This window comes from Pundamilia nyererei, unplaced genomic scaffold, assembly GCF_000239375.1.
Source record: "Pundamilia nyererei isolate P.nyererei 1_Seehausen unplaced genomic scaffold, PunNye1.0 scaffold00357, whole genome shotgun sequence".
NCBI lineage: Eukaryota > Metazoa > Chordata > Actinopteri > Cichliformes > Cichlidae > Pundamilia > Pundamilia nyererei.
This window is the reverse complement of record NW_005187758.1, coordinates 396,507-411,705: the sequence shown is the minus strand read 5'-3', so window position 1 is coordinate 411,705 and position 15,199 is coordinate 396,507. Positions and strand designations below refer to the sequence as shown.

The following is a 15,199-nucleotide window of genomic DNA, read 5'->3' as shown; positions in this document are numbered from 1 at the left end:
TGGGTGGAATGTATTTCAACAGGTAGTTGTATCACAAAGGTTCCGACCCCAAGTAATCAGTCTTGCACATGACAGGTCCTGTACCCCTAGACTGGGGCACAGCACACCTACAGTGTCTCCAAAAAGTTGATTCTGTCCAGATTGGACAAGCTTAAAAACACACCAAGTAATCCACCTACAATGTGTTTGTTGACATCTTGGATCCCACTAATGGAGGCAGTTTCAGTTTAGTCCATGACTGCATTTCACTCACTGCCTCTGTTTGTATCTCTGTCACTGCAGGACCAACATGGAGCGAGAAGTCAGCGCTCTCAGGAGGCCGACAAACCTCACAGAAGAAAGGGAGAGAAAAAATACAGCTGTGATGAGTGTGGGAAGAATTTTACCCATCTTGGAAACTTTAAAGCACACCAACTCGTCCACAGTGGAGATAAACCGTACAGATGTGACTTGTGTGGGAAGAATTTTACCCAGAAAGGACACCTAAAATCACACCAAGTCATTCACAGTGGAGTTAAACCATACAGCTGTGAGTTGTGTGGAAAGTCTTATACCCATCCTGGAAGGTTAAAAACACACAAACTCATCCACAGTGAAGAGAAAGCGTACAGCTGTGAGTTGTGTGGTAAAGCTTTTACTTGCAGTGGTAACTTACAGCGTCATCAAGTTGCTCACTTTGGAATTAAGGCGTACAACTGTGATCAGTGTGGAAAAACTTTTGCTTGTAGTGGCCGCTTACAACGTCATCAATTTACCCACTCTGGAATCAAGGCGTACAACTGTGATCAGTGTGGAAAAACTTTTTCTTGCAGTAGCCACTTACAACGTCATCAAGTTACTCACTCTGGATTTAAAGCATACAGCTGCGACTTGTGTGGAAAGTCTTTTAATGATCCTGGAAACTTGAAAAAACACCAACTCATCCACAGTGGAGTTAAATCGTACATGTGTGAGTTGTGTGGAAAGTCTTTTACCCAGGCTGGAAACTTAAAAAGACACCAAGTCATCCACAGTGGAGTTAAACCATACAGCTGTGAGTTGTGTGGTAAAGCTTTTAGTTGCAGTAGCACCTTAAGACATCATCAAGTTACTCACTCTGGAATCAAGGCGTACAGCTGTGATCAGTGTGGTAAAGCTTTTGCTTTCAGTAGCACCTTACGACATCATCAAGTTACTCACTCTGGAATTAAGGCGTACAGCTGTGGCATTTGTGGAAAAACTTTCAGGACCCTAGGTTACCGCAATATTCACGTACGGATTCACACCAGACATGATGTTTACTCCTGTGATCTGTGTGGCAAACTGTTTACAACATATCCACACTTGCAACGCCACAAACTTACCCACACTGAGGAGAGACCTTATAAATGTGACCTGTGTGAAAAGGCTTTTAAAGAGCCACGTTTCCTGAGATTTCACCGTCAGATCCACACCAGAAAGAGACTATAAGTGCAGTTACTGTGAGGTATGTATTTGTATTTGTACTGTTGCCGCTATTTTGAAGTATTACGTGAATGAAGTTTAACCCTCTCAAGGCAGCCGTTGCCGATTTGCAACAGTTAAAAACTAACAACCTGATTACCCCACATACATATTTTATGAGTTTTTTTTACTCAGAAGTACCACTGCAGGACTTGGTTGTGCATTAGCAACAAAAAGTTTAATTTGAGCCTGAGAGGGTTAATTTCAAAGCTAAATTAGACATGAAAACTTTATGGACAGAATATTGAGTCAAATCGGATACAAATCTCCTGAAACTTGTTGGAAAAAGTAAAGTTTTAAAAGCTCCTCCCCTTTCTCTCTGTCTGACATTCACAATCCAATGGATGCATCGGAGAGCAGCTTGGGGTCAGTATCTTGTGGCATGCAGAGTAGAACATCCAGGGGTTTAACCACCAATCTTCCCATTAAGTAGATTACCTAGAAATGAAGAGTCATTTTCGCCCAGTAAGCTGAGCATTATAATGTAAACAGTAAAATGTGGATGTTTGCAGAGATGCTCTTTATTTCAGGCAATATTCGGGATAAAAATGTTGAAGGAATTGCCTGACCTTCACTGTCTGTGTGTCTTTGTTTAGAAGCAGAGCGACACAGATGGATCCAGTTCTCCACCCTGTCGTCACTGTGGTGGTGGGAAAGTGTTTCAGTCAGCAATGGAGTGTAAAACGACATCAACGTAGACAGACTGGTGACAAAATGAGCTACTGCAAAGAATGTGGGAAAAGCTTCCCCACATCAAGTGAATTAAAAAGACATGAATTCTGTCACAGTGGGGTTAAAAAGCAGCTTCAAGAATCTCAGTTCATACTCCAAACATGAACGATCCCACGCTGTAAATAGTTTTACTCTTACTAATGTGCAAAAACATTCACTTCATTTTCTGCTCTGTGCAAACATCAGCGTGATCATGCAGGACTGAAATCACTGGATCACAATGGATCTGAAGAGACAGTGAATAATCCTGGATGTTAAATTTATGAATCTGCAAGTATAGATATCTACGCCAAGATTTTTTCCTTTTCTTACAACCACTGATCAATGGCCATGAGTACCATTCGCAGAGAATAGGGATATACGTGAAAATGGAACGACCATCTCTGAATCGAGGAGGGGACCTAAGGGTACATCTTTCACCATCTTACAACGCTGTGATTGCAGCCATTCCCCAACTCTCTGTGAATGGTACTCATGGCCATTGATCAGTGGGTTTTGGTCAGTGGTTGTTGATCAATGGTCATGAGAATTTGCATAATTAAGATTAAGGAACTGACCTCCCAGCCCATTTTTCCTTCAGTGGGCTGGTTTCAGTCATTATTTAAATGTACTGTTTATAAGGTTGGGGAAACCTGCAGTCAGCTGAGACTGAAGACGTCACTTGGATGAGTGACGAAACGTTTCTCCCACAAAATGCTACGTCCAGATGAACAGAATCAGCTTTTGGAGATTTACTTTCCTGGATGATTGAGCGTGCATCAAGACGTTAGTAGAATTTAGTACTTTAATTTTTATGTAGCAATGGTATCTGTTATACAGAACTGATACTGCAGCAGTCCTCGCCCGTAAGTTTAATACATATTTAAAGATTTAATTTGTGCAGTATTTGCTTTTTTTGATAACTAGCCAGGGGCGGATCTAGAAGGGTGGCATGGGGTGGCAAGTGCCACCCTAAAATGATCCCTTGCCACCCCAAGTGCTACCCCGGCTTTGCATATGACAGTGTTGTTTATTAAAATAAGATAGCATTAACACTTTAAGCGTAATTACTGTCAACAGTGAATATAAATGCTAAAACTGAATATATTGGATCGTGTTCCCCCCCTTCACCAGTAACAAATGGTTCAGCCCACAGCAGGACCGGCTTTTTTCTTGTTTTCAGTAGCCAGCGATGCTTATGATTTTGTCGGAGCACAGTTTGAATAACACCATGGGAATTTCAGATTTCACACAGGTGGTCGGTTGTTACACTCTGGAAATGGAAGCAAGGTGAGTGTTATTAACCCTCTGTGGTCCACGGACACGCTGCACCTCCAAATCACATGACTGATGTAAGCTGACACAGCAACAAGCTGCAGCCACGCTGACTCTCTATTTCAGCCCACATTGAAAGTTCGGACTTCAAAGTTTTTAAATTTTAATTACAGGCCAGTAAATCCAGAGTTATGATAATATATATCAGCCACGCTTTTTTTCTAAACACTGTCGTCACATTTTTATGTGTGTGTTTTTTAAGCGTTTTCTAAAGACTGCGCGAAAACAGTAAAGAAAGGGGGAAAAAAAGCCACCTGTTTCCTATCGGGGGGAAAAATGTACCATGTCGACCAATTTAAAAAAAAAAAGGCAACACGTAGGATTTGGTTGTTTAGGAAGAGGGAGAGTTAGGGGAGCAATGGCAGCGAGACAGAGCGAGAGAGAGAGGGTTTTTAGATGTGGGAGATTTGTGACGTTTAGTGTGGAGTGTATAGTTAGTGTGTTGTGTTGTCTTGTGTAGTTAGTTTGTTGTGTAGTCGTCTTGTTTTGTGTGTCAGTGAGGGCACTAATGAATGTCACAAAGGCACATTTGCAATGTAAACACTGTCACTAAGGAGAAAACCAGCGGAGTGATACACCTCCTGTTGTCAGGCCTGCAGGTTTGTCCCTGTGCTGTTCTCCTGTCTCTTGGTGGAAAAACTTTTTTTTTTTTAACTGGCACACATCATTTGTGGGGCATCTTAGTGCAACACCTGATTGTTCTCTCATTTTAGTTTTAGTAATACTTTTAAATGGTTGTACAAAATGAAAAAAAACAAACAAAAAAACAGCAGGTGTATTGGCTGCATTTTTAGATAGATAGTTGTATATGTTTACAAAATGTACAATTTATATTTGCATTTCAAGTTATGAAAATTTACTCAACATGTCTGTTTTGTTTGTTTTTTTGTTTGTTTTTTTTTACAGTAAAAAATACTACTAGGATTTTAAGTTCTTTGTGTGATTTCAGATCACTAATACTATTGCAGTATGTCAGTGAAAAAAAACAACTAAATTCAGTTGAGCTGAAAAGAATGACACCAAACAAGGCAACGGGGGAAATAAAATAAAACAATTTGAGGGTGAAATACAAACGTAAACTCAAAAGGAGTCAAACATGGCCGGTTGTATTTCAGACCTCAGTGGGTTCATCCAACAAATCATGAAAAATTAGGTTTAAATTTTTGTTCATGACGGTTTAAGCTGTAACAATGTGATTGTTTTCTAACAAAAAACAGTGAAACTTAAGTTAGACCTGTGTTTGTAAAGCAACCGCCCCATGTTGTGTAGCTTTCTGGATTTTATACTTATTGGGCTACATATGTATTTATTATACAGGCTGTACAGTACATACAATCAAAACTCACTTGTTTTATGTAACTAAAGTGTTTAATTATGTGGGCTACAGACAATAATTGAGTTACAGACTATATTTATATGAAAAACGTGTGTACTTACTTCATTTGACTCATTTTAACCATATGTAACCACCTGCGTATGTGTTTGACAAAAAGAAGACTTTGATTTTGCCACCCCATTTGATTTCTATGCCACCCTAAGAAAATTTCTCTAGATCCACCCCTGTAACCAGCTAACACTTATAATTAGAGGCCTCGTGAGTCATTATTATTATTGTATATTAAATGAGAGAAACTACATTTCTCAAAGAGAACACTATGATTTGTTGTTATGAGTATTAGGAGGTAATTAACATTGATTTGTACCATTACAATAATCCAGCTGGAGTTTCATCATTTTGGATTTTAATCAATGATTAATTTTATTATTTTCTGTTTTTAATTTGTTGGATTTTTTTATTGCTCTGTTGTGAAAGCTCAAGTTATTAGTTGTATTCAATGAACTCTGTAAAGTTTGTCTTACAAAACAGTTTGGTGTGAAAAATAAAGAAATGGTTTCATAGGTAATTATTTGAGCCACGATTTCCCTTCCTGTATTTCAGAGTAAAGCCTGAGGTGACAAATGAAAAATTATTTACAGTCAGAGTCAGATGAACCTTTTTCAAATGGAGGTTTATCAGAGGAGGAGACTTGGCTGTTTTCTTTTCCCTCACAAATAAACGGAAAAACAAATAAAATGCCAGCACAGATTAGTTTTTAGTTTACCATATTTAGAATGAGTCCGAGGTATATGTAAATGTATATTTATTACCGCTAATCATTTTAAAGCTCAGTTTATAGGGCTGTCAAAATTGAGAGCAAACCAAATAACTGCTGTGTAATGCACTCCGCTACCTTAGTTTAATTGGTCACATGACTAAAATACATAATGGATTTTCCCATGTAGCAGTATATTAATGACTAACCTCGTATTGTGGATGGATTATCTCTGTGGTCAAAGGAGCTTGCAAAGAAAAGCGTCTTGACTTCTTTGAGTTGCTTGAAGACGTTTCACCCCTCATCTGAGAAGCTTCTTCAGTTCTAAGGTCAAATGGTGGAGAGTCCCAGATATAAAACTAGTGGGAGTTTCCCCCCACAGAGGGACAAAAGGACCCCTGATGATCCTCTAATCGCCTGAGCCAAGGTGTGAAACTGGGTGTGGGTCCCAATCAGCCAGAGTTTCGGGTGAGCTCATTGTGAAACCTGGCCCCACCTTATCATGCGAATTCCTGAGATCAGATGACTACAATGACCTGGATGACTGAGAACCTTCACAGACAGATTATATCTGTGGTTCTCCTGACTGACGTTTTGTCCATTTACAGTATCCTGCCATGCCATTGCATTTCCCCCCAACCATTGGGAACACTTACGTTAACTTTCATTGAGTAGAAAAAAGTCCTCCAGCTTTATTGTTTATGTTATGCTAACATAGCTTTGTCGCGTTAGTGCTCACGTAGCACATCTTACCAGCTAGCCCAACTTCAGTAACCCTACAAACGTCACTGCTTTTTACTTTCCTGTCTTCATTTATGTTGGAAGTGATAGCAGAGCTGTACGTTTTAATTTGTGTCATAAATCCCTCAGTGAGAACATGCTTAGATGGAAGCTAGTGAGCTAACTCTCTAATGTCATAAATTCCATTTTCATGGATGCCTGGATGTTAAACTTAATTGTTACACCTGGTAGAGAAGCCACACGGATCATTTTATTATAGATGAAAGAATTTAGACAGTTTTTCAGCTCTCAGTAATACTGCAGTGATCATTTGACTTTGGGACCTGCTGTGGAGTTTAATGGGTTTAAATACATGAACAGCTGTGGGATACTGTTTGTCCGTGATTTGAACTGGGGGAACAAATCGTGACAGGATCAGCCTGATAGTACTTGTAAGTTAAGTTTGGTTAAGCCATTTACTCAGGATAGCGTCCCGTATCTGGTTATCATTGTCAGCTTGAAAGTCACAGTCCTTTGCAGCTCGCCTTAAACATGTACAAAATTGTTGCACAGTCTCACCTGGTGTTTGGGACAATTTGTGGAAAGTTTGGCGTGCATATGCAAAATTCACTTGAGGAACAAAATAAGTGTTGAGCGCCGTCACCGCCGTGGTGTAGTCCTTCGCCTCTCCCGTCTGTGGTAGAGTGGAGAAGACGTCCTGCCCGGCCAAGTGCAGTAGAAGAGCGCGTCTCCGCTGTCTGACCACATCTGTAGCATTATCCGTCAAAATAAGACCTTTCCCATCAGCAAACAACTCGAAGGATGTTAACCACCGCGTCCATCTTGGTCCGAGTGTAGCTGGGTCAGTGTAGCAGGCGAACGGTTGAATGCCCGACTTTTACATGTTAGACCACGTAGCGAAGTTTTCACTAACACCATGCCGCCGCCGGGTCTGCTTCTCACAAAAACAAATCCAGGTCCCTGTCATCCTTGTCGTCATTGTTGTGTGCCCGCCTTATTACTGAATTAGGCAGGGCACCCTGAATTAAATCAGGACATAAAGCACGGTCTTTCTCTTGCTTTATTCAATACAGTCGATCTGACAACTAGCCACTTAACGGGGCCTCCTTCCGGACAACAACATCCGGTTCAAAAGTCATCACATTAAGACATAGCCATATCAGTACATGACACCATGTTGCTGAGCTTTTTATAAAAGTTAATTCTGTGATAGACTGTATATATGAGACAGATGTAGCTACAGTGGCATCACCCAATAAAAAAAAGTTATCACGTTATTAAGTAAGTGTAATGTTGTGTCTCTTGATCATGCAATCCAACTGACTGATGCACAATTCATCTTTCCACTGTTTGGAATGTTTCTGTTGTCTGTCATGGAAAGTTTTACATTTTAAGATGGATGAGCTGCTGAATGCTACAAATACAAATAAAGCAAACGAACCATCTGCTGATGAATGTGACCACACGTACACATTTCCGCTCAGTTGATTAATTTTCCAGTTCTTTCTCGATCTTCCTGTATGTTAGAGTAAAGACCGAAGTGACAAATGGAAACATGTTTGCAATCAAAGTCAGATGAACTGTTTTCAGTGGCACAGATGGAGGTTTACCTGGCAATAATTTGAACTTAAAGTCAAAAGTCTTATTATTATTATCTTATTTTTCCCTCCAAATTTGCTGTAGGTATTACATTTACAAATGGTGTTTAGAACATCGACCTTATACATTGTAACGTGTTGCACAAAAATGCACAATAAACATAAAAACCTTGCGTCTACAACATGTGGCCTGAAAAACTTGGTATTTTTACTTAGCCCTCTATCCGTGTTATAGTTCTTTTGCTTTTAATAACTGAACTGAGAATGCAGACTCATGTGGAAAGAATTCGGAAAAAAAAACCCCTCCTTTTTTATTCTGGTGGTTCTGTCTTTTGTTGATATGCATTTACTTGAGTACAGAAAAACACTTTTTGTGTCTTTCAGAAAAAAAAGGCATCACTCCAAAATTCAAGCAGGATTTACATCCTTTGACAGAGAAAATACTTTAAAGGCTAAATAATTACACATTGTTATTACATATTTTTCTTCAGTTGGAGAAGAATGATGAAAATACTTCAGTCTAAATCAGTCTGTCCAACATCAGCTTTCAACAGAAATCAGTTGAAAGCTGATCTCAGCATCACTGAGAGTTTCCTTCAGGTTCGTGCTCCTTTGTCAGCATTGCAGATTGTCCAATAGACGAGAACACCAACCAATGCATGATGACGACGCGGGGCTGAGCCTGACCTTGGAATGTCAGCGGTACATGACAAACCTGGACGAGTTTGAGTCCAGAAAAAACCCTTAAAAACACTTCAGATATACTGTGTTCCCTGCTCTTGGTCAAAAGTCCAGCAATACTCTAATATTCACAGATCTTATGATAGCTACACCATTACAAACAGAGCCTAATGCATAAACAAGCAGGTGGCATGTTTGGTCTCAGTCGGTGCTGTAATGCCCGATGTGGCTCTTACAGATGTTCTACAAAGATACTGTGGCTGGATTTGATCAGAAAGCAGCTGTGTGCAGAAATAAAAGACCCTCTGATAAATACTGGTATTGATATTGATATACCTTTATTAGTCCCACAAGGGGAAGTATAGCATAGAGTTGGATGTCACGTGGTCTTGGTCTCAATGGACTATTGTCTTGTTCTTGTCTTAGTCTCGACGGACTTGCTTTCTTACACAGAGAGAGAGAGAGAGAGAGAGAGAGGGAGAGACAGAGAGGAGCAGAGAGGGAGAGAGAGAGAGAGAGAGAGAGGGAGATGGAGAATGAGGACAGAACAGAGATGGAACAAGAGCAGGTGAGACACACATGTTAGTCAAATGGTTGTTTGCCAAAACTCATCAGAACATGTATCTCGTACCTAGTGTAACTTTTTAGACACCATTTGTTATTTTTCAAATTCTATATTTATTAAGTTATGCAGGCTTGTTTGCACAACAAGGCTAAATAATTATATAAACCTTTCTGAATCTAAATAGTGGACTTTGGTAGAATTAAAAAATAAGTGTAGTGCAGGTATATGATGATTTTCAGTGCTACCATCATCTAGTTTTGATTCTGGTTCTGTCTTGGTTAAGTCCTAAGGAGGGATGGGTATTGATAAGATTTTCACGATTCTGATTCCATTTTCGATTCTGTTTAACGATTCGATTCTTTATTGATTCTCTTATCGATTCTTTTAAAAAAAAAAAAAGGAGAACACTAAGGTCGATTAGCTTAGAACTTTTTTTTTTTATCTTCTCTTTGAACAAGATAGAAATGTAGGAGTAACATGGCCTTACAAACCCAACAGTGAGATCTTAAGAGATCCAGCCTACGGCTCTTTGATGGGGCGTCACAGGGTCCCCAGGAAAAAATATTGTAAATGTAAAATAATAAAGTAAATATTCTTCTTTAGCAATAACAAAGTATAACATACATTATTCTGTAGCAATTACACAAGAATATCCAGTAATGTCCCTGCCTACAAACACATTCATTTATCGAAAATCGGGGCATCTGCTGTGGCAAATGGGTGCAAGCCTTTGACCACAAACTTAGTCACTGCTCGGTGACATTCGTCTATCCTGGCCTGAAAGGAGACGCTAACGGTAGACTGCAGCGAGAACTGGTCACCTAAATGCACAGTAATGGCAGGTTTTGTAATAAGTAATAATAATCGCACTAACATAATATGCACTGTTAATTGATTATTTACCTGCCGCATTAACGGGAGAGGACGTGCAAACGTTACCGCTGCTGCTGGGTTGAGATTCACGAGTCCGGAGCGGAATTAAAAACACGACATTCATTTAAGGTCATCGCGTGTTTTGTGAGCAAATGCTTTTGCATATTCGTAGTGTTTCCTCCTATTTCTAAATTAAATATCTACTTTGCAAGTATTGCAAGTTGCCCTGTTGTCTTCCGTTCTCGTAAAGTGTAACCAAACTTTTGAGCGTTTGAGCCGCCGTGTTTCCTGCCAGGTAAATTGAGCTCCGCAACGTGGTGACGTCATTCGGGGCGACTGGAATCGATAAGAGAATCGTTTGCAAAAATGGCAAACAAGCACTGACACTTTCAGTCAATGCTTGCTCAGCCCTTTGTCCACTGATCGTGGACAGAATTTGTATGTGGAGTAGTGTTGGCAGTGTTAATGTCGTTAAAATTATGTTAACGCCATAACTGCATTAATGCGGCAATGCGGCGTGTGGCTGCAAGGTGTCGACACATTAGTGCGGTTAGCTTGTTAACAGATTTGCTGCGTTGATGCAGTTATGGCGTTAATGTCATTTTAACGAGATTAACGCTGACAGCACTAATGTGGAGCAAAGATGCAGGGGCAGCACACTTCAGTGGTCTCAGGATCAGTTCTTTGATTCTAGTGAATGATGAGGTCCTCCTGGCTTCATCAAATAATGACCTATGACTTCTGCAGAGATGAGAATTAGCACCTCTGAGTCACAACTTTGAGGGTGAGTTAACCAGCAAGTTCTGGGAAAATGACATGTACTGTAATCTTGCTCTTTTCATGATAGACATGAGGCTAAAAGCCATGCAATTTGAGGGAAATGAATGAAACTGTGTCCCATTTCAGGGGAAGAACTCTCAAGAGTCCAAGAAGGACCCTAACATAACTTTAGGTTGCACCTTTCCCATCAAAGTTACAGAACAAGGCAAAGTAGGTGTGTTTCAGAAATGTAGAGGGAAGTAAATATTATAAACATACTCCAACATCAATTATATTTTTTCTTTAAAGAGACTTTTTTTTAAACTAAAGATGCTGAAGAGGTGTCTTCATAATTAAGATGAGGAGTGAAGCTTTATTGAAGTGTCTGAAGCTGCATGTAGGACGCTTCCCGCCTGCTCCGTTTCAAGGTCGACTTTCACAGTGTTTCCAGCTGTGCGCAGCAGAGCAGGAGAAAAAAAAACCCCTCAACAGCTGGATGAGCGCCCTGCACAGGTAGGCCTAACTGAAGTGAAATCCCTGTGCAAAAATAAACTCCAACAAACTAGTCCATCTGCTAGAAAGCTGTGAAGCCTCTCAGGTGCAGCACTAATTTTTATCCTTTGTGACACTTGCGAGAGTCGTCCTCATTGGTTATAATGATGTCGTCTGAACCCAGCGCTCCTCGTTTTAGATGGAAGCTGGGAGAGGTTACTGCCTTATGTAATGAAATGACATTTATTTGTATACTTCCTTTATATTTAAAAGAACCCTCAACCTTCCAAGTCTCCAGCTCAAAAACCAAAAAGTTGATCATCAGGATTTAAACATCACAAATGTGAGCTTATTACTATAATTTATAACAGTGTGACAACACTTTTACACCTCCCGCCATCCTGCTACATCATCTAAACTTACAAAAATATGACAAACCATCGTCCAAAGTGATGCGCATCACACTGACTCGACCAACACTCGAACAACACATTTAGCAGGAATCACAAGGTGACATAAGCTGTACACACCCAGCAGACATGTCTGTAGTAAAAAAAAACAAGCTTATTGGTTCATAGATGTGCAGAAAAAAAAACAATAAAATGCAAATAATCTGTAGCACTTCTAAAGTTTCCTTGCATTGAAATTTGAAAGCAAGTTGAATAATCTTCCTCACAGAAAACTCATCATAAACCATCATCAGCCCTGAAGCTGCTGAATCAGGACTTTCAGCTTCACCTGGAGAAACACTCCAGCCATCATTTACAGAATGTATTTTTGATCTGAATTCAGACATGAGAAAAGTGTCACCAGCTTTATTATTGCTGTCTATCATTATCATTATTGCTGCTTTCTGATTTTAAATCTATGAACGTGTCAGCGTGACGTCATGATTGTTTCCTGGTCTGGCTGTTTGGGCCTCTTTGGCATCATAACGATCTCTCATAGATTTCTTTTCACACATATTACTTCTGTAGTGTTCTGCTCTGTTTTTACTCCTCCCCATTTAAGTCAGCTTTCTTATGATTGGCTGGTTGAGATGTGTCCTGATGCATGCTCAATCATCCAGGTAGAAAATCCCATGAAGTTGATTCTGTGGATCTGGACGTAGTGTTTTCAGACTGAAGAAATCACTTGGATGAGTGATGAAACATTTCTCCCACTGAAAATGCCCGGCCAGATGAACAGACTCAGCTTGCGTGTGTTTAAAGTCTGAACCTTTGGCTCACAGGGAGTATGTGTATATGTAGCATTTGCCACTGTAATATACATAAGACAGAAAACCAAAATTATAATAATACGTACAAAGATTTACATTAAAGATATATATATATATAGAGAGATATATAGCTCCAGAAGCAGCTTCAACAGATCGCAGAGCAGATTTGTTTGTCTGAAACAAATCACAGGAAATTAATTTTGAATTGTGTGAAACCAGATCCCTGCTTTGTTTGGGGAACCAGACGAGGTCTTCCTGTTGTTTCAGATGCACTGTGTGTCGTCCTGTGTTCTTGCAGATGATTGGAAATGATCTTCTGCTCTGCATGATCACTCTGATGTTTGCATAGAGAAGATAATGAAGCAGGGCTCTAGAGTGCGACAAATTTTGTCACAAATGTGACCAAATTTTTCAATGGTGCAACAAAAAAAAAATCCTAGGTTTCACCGGTGCGACCAACTTTTCGAGTAAAAAAAAAAAAAATTCTCCGCAACTCTGAAAGTCTCCCTGTGGTCAACAACTGACACACATTATGCCCCTATTGTGGTCTAAACCAATCAGAGATAGCCAGGGGCGGGACATCTCAGATTGTCCGCAGTCCAGATATTCCCGTAATCCTTCGTGTGTACATTTGAAAGTGCAGGTGGTTAGAGAGAGGTGAGTAGCTTGACTGAAGCGATATCGATTCATTAAATCCTGAATCAACTTATGAATATAAAAGTATTTTGCCAGAAATGCCAGAATATCAGGTTAAAGATCACAAAACTATTTCAGCAACCACCAAACAGCAATTGAGAGCAGGTAAACGGATTCCACGCAAAGAAGTAAACATAGAGCAGACCCGACGCATCAGAATCAGCTTTCTGAAAAAGCACAGCATATCAAGAAAACACATTATATGCTGCGATAAATGCACTGCCCAAGTCCCCCTCTCCTCACTGCCTTTCAGCGGCAGGCAGCAGCAAACAGGTCATCCAAAGGACTTTAAGCACAGGCAGTTTATCATTAACTCGTCTTTCTTGTATAACTGTGCTCTGACTAAAGAACTCTGTGTTGACAAGATTGTTAATCATTTACAAGTTAATATTGTCTGTATGGACAGCAATTTCCCCCCCAAAAAAGTGCACACGTAAAACTGTGGTTTTAAGCCACAGGTGTCAAACTCTGGCCCGCAGCCTAATTACATTTGGCCCGCGAAGCCATACCAAATTACTATTAGAGCTGGCCTACTGGTATTATACAGCTAATATATATATTGTTTAGTATTAAGGTTTGTTTGTTCCATATTCAGTTTTTCAGCAAAATGTGTTTGAGTCCAAAAGATTCATTCTTTTATCTGGAGGAATAAATATATTTCAATAAATATTAACGTTAGCCCGTGACTTTGTTCCAGTTTTTAATTTTGGCCCACTGTGTATTTGAGTTTGACACCCCTGTTTTAAGCGATGCAGTTGAAAAATTTGGGTGCGCCTAAGACAAGGTGCCACCAGTGCAATCGTGGCAAAAAATGAGTCTAAAGCCCTGTGAAGTTTATTATTGCTGCACGCGGTGAAACAGTGCATTAGTGATTATGAAACTCTTCCCACGCTGTGATTACTGGTGTCTTCAGCACAGCTGTGTTCACGATGTGTACGATGACGTGAGTACGAGAAGCTTTTCTTCCAGTGTCTGGATATGAATGCTTTCCTCAACGTGGGCTAGTTTATGTTGTCGCAGGCCTTTGGCAAACGTGAATGACGTCCCACACTGGTCACAGACGTGCTTTTTAGCCCTGTGGAGGAGTTCGTGGCGTTTTAATGCACTCGGTGTGGGAAAGCCTCTGCCACATTCTTTGCAGTAGTTCAGTTTGTGCCCAGTGTGCATACGCTGGTGTCTCTGTAGGGTTCTTTGGCTGCTGAAGGATTTTCCACACTGGTCACACTGGTACGGTTTAACGATCGTGTAGTGCTGACAGGGCTCAGCACTGGGTCCACCGTCACTGCTCTGTGTGTGAGACAAAGACTGTGTAAGTCTGGGAATTAATAAAGATCACTTCTGCCACAAGACACCCACTGATATTTTTTTGAGTGTTTTTATGTGACTGATAGATGTACTTGGACATGTCACCAGAACCAATACTTATGTGATGGTATTGTTTCTGGATGTTCAGAACTGAAGGGGGCAGTATAGCGCTACAAGTGTTCTTCTGTCCTACATGCCAAAGAAAAAAAGGAAAAAGGAAGTCCACAACCACAGGAAAAACTACAAATAGCACAAAAAACTACATGTGGAAAATGGTGACTAGTGCTGCTGCCTTAAACTCTCTTTCAAATCAGAGTCAACTGTGAAAGTTTGTTTCCAAGGGTGACAAGGGGATGATAATCAATTCAGAAAATATAATATACAAATCGGAGATGGCACGATACCACTTTTTTATGTCCGATACCGATATCATAAATTTGGATATCTGCCGATACCGATATAGTATTTTTATATATACCGTATTTTCACGACCATAAGGCGCACTTAAAAGTCTTAGATTTTCTTCAAAAAGTACGGCGCGCCCTATAGCGCAGTGCGCCCTGTGTGTTGTAATGAGGACGTAGTAGAGAACACCATGAGAACGCTAAAGGGTGAAGTGTGGCCGAGTTGGAGGAAAGACTCGAGCGGT

At 40.2% G+C, this 15,199-nt stretch overlaps 2 protein-coding genes across 2 annotated transcripts in view; one reads left to right on the top strand and one right to left on the bottom strand.

The window, feature by feature from the left end:
* Positions 1 to 234: 234 nt before the first annotated feature.
* Positions 235 to 1,234, top strand: LOC102207124 (zinc finger protein 714-like). Its single transcript, XM_013915748.1, has 2 exons — positions 235 to 949; positions 1,149 to 1,234. Exons 1-2 carry the CDS (start codon positions 235 to 237, stop codon positions 1,232 to 1,234), a joined length of 801 nt encoding a protein of 266 aa, XP_013771202.1.
* Positions 1,235 to 13,959: 12,725 nt separating this feature from the next.
* Positions 13,960 to 15,199, bottom strand: part of LOC102205227 (gastrula zinc finger protein XlCGF46.1-like) — an 8,601-nt gene continuing 7,361 nt past the window's right edge. The window contains exon 3 of the mRNA XM_005752408.1: positions 13,960 to 14,532. Within this exon, the coding sequence (XP_005752465.1) occupies positions 14,170 to 14,532 (363 nt within the window). The 3' untranslated portion in view covers positions 13,960 to 14,169. The remainder of the gene's footprint in view (positions 14,533 to 15,199) is intronic.

Bases quoted from the DNA above. Each gene is read 5' to 3' on its own strand.
- LOC102207124 (XM_013915748.1), top strand. From the start codon at position 235: ATGACTGCATTTCACTCACTGCCTCTGTTTGTATCTCTGTCACTGCAG. The intron at 950-1,148 runs GTGAGTTGTGTG...TTTTGCTTTCAG, and splicing joins TGGAGTTAAATCGTACATGT to TAGCACCTTACGACATCATC.